At 41.7% G+C, this 7746-nt stretch overlaps 1 protein-coding gene across 1 annotated transcript; it reads left to right on the top strand.

The window, feature by feature from the left end:
• Positions 1–15: 15 nt before the first annotated feature.
• Positions 16–4833, top strand: AP5M1 (adaptor-related protein complex 5, mu 1 subunit; the record flags this gene model as incomplete). The annotated part of the gene is given in 8 exon segments (XM_010194036.1): positions 16–77; positions 79–178; positions 1637–1864; positions 2295–2434; positions 3120–3204; positions 3301–3431; positions 3693–3778; positions 4775–4833. Coding segments are annotated over 8 exon segments (891 nt in total), but the record flags the coding sequence as incomplete, so codon positions are not given.
• Positions 4834–7746: the final 2913 nt, after the last annotated feature.

Here is a 7746-nt window from a genome sequence, read left to right as displayed (position 1 = left end):
CCATTGGTCTCAGCCCATCGGTTCAGCCTGGAAAAAAAAAAGCAACCAGCTTGGAGATCCTACACACATAAATCCAACTCAGGTCAATGTCTGTATCACCAAAATGGTCAAGTGTATGCAGTCCGACAAAAGAGATGTTGTGGACGTGTGGCAAGTTTATGGAGCTGTCAGTTGCAAGGTGAGAGCATTTTTGGTGCAGGTCTGACCAAAGTGTTTTTCATGCAAAGACACTGAGAAAGTGAATGCACCTATTATCTTACTTTGGTATGTGATCAGGGAATTTCTAGTACCGTAGTATTTGAAAGTGTAACAAACTATTACATATTAGACTGATGTGTAAGCACATCACTGCCTTTTCCTGCACGCTTCATGCATTTTTTCAGTAACTATTTACGGGACTTAAATTTCCAGCAGTAGCTACATTGTATGTATTTTTCCAAATTTCTATTGTTTTAAATGAAATAAAAGTAATTTCATGCAGTCTTTGCGTATAGAGACTAAGAAATGGTGGTGCTAACACCAAGTTTCTTTCCAGCTGTTTAAGCAATGTGTTCAATAATGATTAGAAACTGAATTTCTGAATGAGCCTTCTGCAAGTGTCTTTACATGAGCGTTTTTATTTAATATTCCTACCAAATGAAAGTTTAAGCTACTTTATTCTATTACAACGTTTTGAATCCACAAATACTGTTTGTTTGGCTGACGTAGAACTGTTGATACAGAATCTGGTGAAAGAAGCTGGTTGTCTAATCATTTTGAATGTTTTTGTATGTGACAATGGTTTCCATTGTGTAATACTGAAAATTAGGGAATATTGACTAAATAGGTCAATAATAATTATGAAATACATTAGTGTTTGTGTTTTCTGTAATTGATGCAGTCAACATTTTTGGTTCTGAGTGATGCTTGGGAAGCACACTGTATTATCACAGTATTTGTAACTGCCAGTGTTTTAAGAGGAGAAAGACCTAATAAAGTGGATCATGGTAATGTAATTATTTACAAGAGGTGGGTACTCATCTCTGAAGGAAGCCAACCTAAGTACTGCACTTCTGAAGACTGGATTATTCCCACCATCCACGCTGGTAGGATTACATGGATGCGCAGCTTCCTGCTCTCGGAGGGACGAGTTTCTGGGTCATCCTGGGGAGAGGATGGCCTTGCATAAGAGGAGAGCCCTGGTGTGGTTGTGCACCGCTGAGCTGACACGCAGAGGGCCCGGACAGTGGCTCTGCTGCACGTGGCTGCCGTGCGAAAGCTGCCGTGGGGCCACAGTGGCCGTTAATAGCAGGCTTGAATCCGTTAAGCGGATGTTGTAGAAGTAACGGTGTTAATTAGACTGTCACTGAGTGGGTTTATGTAATGGTTGTAATGTTGCAGCTATGCAGTAAGTCCTTGGCTTGCTGATCTGCTGTTTTCTTGCTCAGGAGGCATTTAGCTCAGACTGCATCGCTAGCCCTACTGTGGGAAGGGCTGCAGAAATGGGAAAGGGACTTTGTTTTGGAAGTATTTGTCAGTAAGAACGTTTGAAAAATTTTAGTGTCATTTTTTAACTACTTGTATTTGATTTTTTAACATCTTAATTCTGACTTGAGGGAGATACTTTGGAATAACTTCTTGACCTCGTTTTTTCAAGTGTGACGTAGAGGGATCTGCACCAAGCGTAACTCTCAGTTTGAATCTCCTGACCAATGATCCTCCGCTCCAAGATACCGTGGTCCATCGCTGCATGACTTCCGTTGACCCTGCCATGCTGATGTCCCGCAGTGCTGAGCCGCTGGATGATGCTGTGTATCACGGACCCTACACATTTCCTTTCATTCCTCCTTCAGATTCATTCGACTTGTGTTACTACACTTCCCAGGTAATAACATCCCTGTCCTCCTTGTTTTCCAGTCTTCAAACAGGAATAAAAATACCTGTGTTGTTGAATGTGTCTGAATGAGTTTCAGTCCGATACAGGCATGTAAAATGTTTTTCTATATAATAAACTGCTTGAAAGGCACTTCAGGACTTGAGTCATCTGAGTCACATTTGTTCTTACTTTCAATGAACCACTTAGATGTCTGAATTAGACTAAATGAATCCAGGCTGAGATATCAAGTGCATGTACTGCAAATCTATGTACCACAAGCAGCCTGAAGAGTTTGGCATATACTGTTTAAAACCACTCAGCAATTAATGTGTTTGTTGTGTTTTGAAGTACTTTAGCAATTAAAACTGTGTATAACAGTCTATAACATCTTATGATGATGGTATTAATTTGTCTTGATAATGAATACAGTTTTTTCTAGGTTCCTGTTCCACCAATTTTGGGATGTTACTAACTCATTGAAGAGGGATCACAGTTAAAAATAACAGTTAATGTAAAGCTTCGTGAAAGCATAAAGAATTCTTTTGAGTACTGTGAAGCTCGTATACCTTTTCTCAACAGGTGATCTTCCTGAAATGAACTTGTCAAGAGTCAACAGATTATGCTCCATTAGAGTACTACCAGTGGACACCGACCTTGCGAATGTTGGGAAAGGCTCCTTGGAATTCTTGTTCTTTCCAGAATACAGAATTGCACCAGAATATTTGGTAACGTTCTGAATTCCTGATTCCCTGTAGTACTTTTTCACATGAAACTCTGCCACAGTCCTCTAGTGGATTAAGTCTCGAGATCACTTCCAACCCAGGGTTACCTGTTCCTTAAGACTTCTAATCCTAGCTACAGATCAGCTTATCAAAAATATAGTTATTTAAAATTAAAACGATAGTTTTCGTTGAAGCCTCTCTGACGACTGCCATGACTCCGCTGTCACATAATTATCATGAAAATTTGAAGATGAAATGACGCGAAGTTGCTGATGCTGATCATAGTGTTAGTAAAACGCTATCAGTGAACAGTAAAATACCAACAGCTTTTTTATGATTACTAGGTTGAGACCACAGTGGTTTCTTCCTGCTCTGTATTTTCTCTCCATCAATTAGCAGTGTGCTCAGGTAGGTATGATTCGTCTGTAGTCACATAAATAACGACTTTTAGCATTTTGTTGCTTTCTTTAACAAACTGGGTGTTAACGAATACTGAGGGATGCTCATTCCAATGGCTTTATTTCTCCTCTGTCAGACTGTAGGGGCCCAGTCACATCATTAGAGTACGAAGTTAGTTATGGCCGGCTGGATTTGTCACGAGAGAAGAGCCTACTGGTTTGGATCATCGGTAAGCAGACCCCCCTGTGCTGCTTCCTCCTCCAGTCAGTTATGTATAGTGTGGCACAGCTGTATAATTTCTTATAAATGCTGTTTCTGGCTTTGGGACAGAAGTTCCCTAAATCTTTGGAAGTTTCCCTGACTGGAACCGTGTCTTTTGGCACTGCAGGCAAAAAGCACCCAACTGAGTATGTTTGCACTGGGAACACTGCTTATGTAAAATTAAGTCGCAGTCTGTGAAAAGGGGCCTTAGTATTCCTTTTTTGTTATCTTAAATTGGCAACGAAGATACATTGATTTTAAATCGGACACAATTATTGGACTCTTTGTTCTCAGCATGGAGTTTTCTGTTTTCTCGCTTCCAGGATTGGACATCCTGTCATTTTGGAGTCCGCTTGCACACCAAGACCACGTACCACAGATGGCCAGTACTTGTGCAGCAAGAATGACAGTATGGATCTGATCCTGTTTTCCCTCTTTCTGTAGCTGTATTCTAGGATGCCACATTTCACACTTACTGGATGTTATGTAGTCCAGCATCGTATTCAGATCTTTGCACGGGGAAAACCCAAAATTACCACATGAGTTGCTAAAAATGTCATTTATTTAACTGAAACTGCCTATTGAAGTTATAAAGTGGATGTCAGTGACTTAAGTTACCTAGCTAAAGTTGGACAAAACATTTTCCTGGATTGCTTGGGACATCCCAGAAATTTTATTTTCTGATCTGTATTTTTTTTTTGACTTGTGATGCTTAATGCATCCCTGAAGTAGGGACTGACAGCTCCCTTTCAGATGAAAGCTCTTACAACTCAGTTACAAAGTCAGGCAGGGAATGACCTCTTGGTTAGGACATTTTTGTTAGAGATGTGATATGTGGATTTGCAATACCCAGGCACAGAACTCTGCTCCAGTGTGCAAGGTGAGACTTGCCATCAGCATCATCATGCCAACCTGTGGCTCTACATTGAATCTGTGGAGCAGAAACCAAATCTGCTTATTTTTGCATTAACACATGGCTACTTCCAAGTCTGCACAAAAAAAGACACTCATTTGGAACACAGTAGGCACTCATTAAATCTGAGCGGTACTGTCTAATGGAAGGATTTCGACTTGTTGCTGTCTGTCTGTTGTAACTTCTGTCAGTCACGTTAGAAGTCTGTAAATGCCTTTTGAAAACAGCGATCTACGATGTTAATTTTGTGACGGGTCACATTTGGTCCTAAATTGTAATACAAAAAAGCAGCATTTTCTTACCCTATGTTTTATGTCGAGTATGCAATTTATATTCATTGAACAAAATCCAAGCCATCCACCTGCTTTTGACTTAACCTCTGTTGGAATTTTAAGCTCATGACTGATACATTAGTAAAGGTAATTGAAGCTGAGACTTTAAATGTCTCATTATCAGAAACGATTTTCAAATAATAATAAGAGTCTTACAGTTTAAAGAGGCCGTTATACCTTTTCTGTAAACTAGTAAGGATGGATTAGCAGTCTCTTAACTTGGATGAAGAAATGTCTGATTGTAAGGTACCTTGTAATGCTTACTTTTCTTGGCCTTTTGAATTCTTTCTAGCTCAAGAACTGATTTCTTCTGATTACTACATCTGGAATTCCAAAAGCACCAGCACCTAGTGTGTCCAAAGCCTTATTTCACTAATTTGCTTGTCAATTATTTTTGTATTTAAACAAAACAGGCAGCTAATGAGAGTAATATAATGATACAGTGAAAATAAATACTCTCCAGCACTTGTACTTTGTATGTTTGCTTAAAAACTTCTGTTGAGGAAAAACAATAGAGGTCACTTCTCATAAAAAATGGGTTTTACATTGTTTAGTCCTGGATAGCAGCATACAGAAGACAATTCAGAATGTACTTGCTGTGGCCGTTTTTACTTTCCCTTCTAACATTAGCTGGTACCAAATTAGTACTGAGTGATACCAATGCAGACTGCTACGACTGGGAATGTCTTCTGGGAGGGCTCCCAGTTGCTTCTCTGGTTTTTGTAAACCAAAGAGCTCATGTGACATGAAAGCTTTCAGTGTCTTGTTCCTGTCATGAAGTCACCAGAATTTGGATTGGACCCCAGATTAACGGGACAGTTAAAAGCAAGAATTCTGTTGTTTTCATGAGATGTGTACAAAATACATATGAGTCAATACAGGAATTTTTTAAGAGAGGGAAGAGAGAGAAAATGGCATGAGAGGTGCTTCTCAAAGGAGATCATACAGGGGTCTACTCTGCCCTGGTGAGACCACATCTGGAATATTGTGTCCAGTTCTGGGCCCTCAGTTCAAGAAGGACAGGAACTGCTGGAGAGAGTCCAGCGTAGGGCTGCAAAGATGATCAAGGGAGTGGAGCATCTCCCTTATGAGGAGCGGCTGAGGGAGCTGGGGCTCTTCAGTTTGCAGAAGAGGAGACTGAGGGGAGACCTCATTCATGGTTATAAATATTTAAAGGGTGAGTGTCACGAGGATGGAGCCAGGCTCTTCTCAGTGACAAACAATGATAGGACAAGGGGTAACGGACACAAACTGGAACACAGGAGGTTCCACTTCAATTTGAGCAGAAACTTCTTCTCAGTGAGGGTGACAGAGCCCTGGCCCAGGCTGCCCAGAGAGGTTGTGGAGTCTCCTTCTCTGCAGACATTCAAAACCCGCCTGGACGCCTTCCTGTGTAACCTCATCTGGGTGTTCCTGCTCCGGCAGGGGGATTGGACTGGATGAGCTTTGGAGGTCCCTTCCAATCCCTGACGTTCTGGGATTCTGTGATTCTTTATAGCCCCTGTGAGCAGAAGCAGTGAGTTCCCTTTCATGGGAACTGCACTGCTCTGATAGCCAACATTCGTGAGCATCCAAAGCTGTGAACCTAGTCCTTCGAATCACAAGACTAGCTCTGAGCAGGCAAAACCAACTAAGTTTGCTGGAGGATCCAAAAAAAAACATCACTGAGCCATTTTCCTGGAAAAATAGGCAGAAAAGGAAAGAACTCTGTTGAGAGAGGCAGACCTCTGCTTTTGAGAAGAGAATTGGTATCTGCAGGAACACAGGAAATGGACTTTCAGAGAGTTATCAGGAATTGAGCAAATTCTGAACGGCTGGTGAAAAACTGAGAGAACCTGGAGAGCAGCACAAAAGAGGGGAAGAATGCCGCCTAATAACGGAGCGTGCCGGCTGCTCCTGCCCTACCTCGTGTTTAACTGTACGCTGTGTGATAAGTAAGGTTAGTGATTATGTGAGGAGAAAAGTTTCAAGCTGTAATTTATAAAATGCTTAGATTCAGACAGCAATCTAATGGGCTGGTTAAAGGTTCTAAAGGGCAGGTTAATTCCTGTGAAATAGGCCGTTCAGCTGACACTGCTATGCAAACTGGTAAAACAGAGCTGTGCTCTGACCCATTTCACACAGGTGATGTGTCCACTTTTGACCATCAGGCAGAAGGGCAATGAATGATTTTGCCCCAAATCCAGCCCCTACCTGTTGCGGTCATCCCACACCTGGACACCATGATGTTAGTGGGGAGAGGGGGTCTCCCTGTTGGAAGGGTTGAGGTCATGTTCTGCGTGCTGGGCATTTCAGTGTGCGGTGTTTGCTTTCCACCTACCCATGAGAACGATGGGAGCTGTGTTTTGCACAGCAGCACCATGGACGGATGGCTTTTCTTCTTCGCAGCACTTCCACATGAGGTGCTATGAAACAGTGGGACTGTCAAAACTCACAGCGCGTTAGAAGAGAACCCCCTTGCACTAAATAGCAGGGGGTCCTTCCCAAATAGTGTTCCTTTTTGTTTCCTGGTGTTACTATGAGTTTCTTATTCTTTTATTAAATCTGTTTTCACTGCAACCCATGGGTCTCCTTTCCTTGTCCCAATTCCCTTCCTTGAGTGGGGAGAGGTCATCAGGTGATAGAACAACAGCGTAAATGAAAATACCCCTAAACCTCTGGATTATAACTCTAGCATGCTCGAACAATTCTGCTGTTTCTGTACATCCTCTGCCCATGTTTCCTGTTTTAAGAGGGAGAAAAAGTGCATCAAAAACTGAATGGGGAAGATGTGATTCAGAGCTCACGTGGGTCTGAGGACTCCACGGCAAAGGTGGCGTCTGACAGTGGTTCTGGTGGGCTCTAGAGGTGATTAGGCCCAGTGTCAGTGGTATTCCTTTAGATCTTCAAAAAAACCCAACCTAATACAACAGTTTCTTTAAATATTCTTTGCATTAAAGGAAAAAATTCTCTTTGCTGTTTCTTCTACAAGAGTGCTTGCTGCTCAAAGTGCTTATATTTATAATTTCAGCACAGGTACGGACTGATGAGATCTGTGCAGACAGCTTTGCTCAGACTTTCAAAAGAGGTGGCCAAGGAATTATCCAAACTTAGTATTGCATTTCAAAGGGCTGGAAGAAAACTACCATGCAGAGAACTGAAAATAATAAACATAAGGACTTCAAGAAATCCTGGGTTGTCAGCCTGACATTTTTCCCCAGCACAATAATGGGTGTAAGTCAGTACGATGTTAACGTAGAACTCACTTCCTTAATAAAATGAATT

The sequence above is a fragment of the Mesitornis unicolor genome, unplaced genomic scaffold (genome assembly GCF_000695765.1).
Source record: "Mesitornis unicolor isolate BGI_N332 unplaced genomic scaffold, ASM69576v1 scaffold30981, whole genome shotgun sequence".
Classification (NCBI taxonomy): Eukaryota; Metazoa; Chordata; class Aves; order Mesitornithiformes; family Mesitornithidae; genus Mesitornis; species Mesitornis unicolor.
The sequence above is the reverse complement of the archived record's forward strand: the minus strand, read 5'-3'. Positions and strand labels throughout refer to the sequence as shown.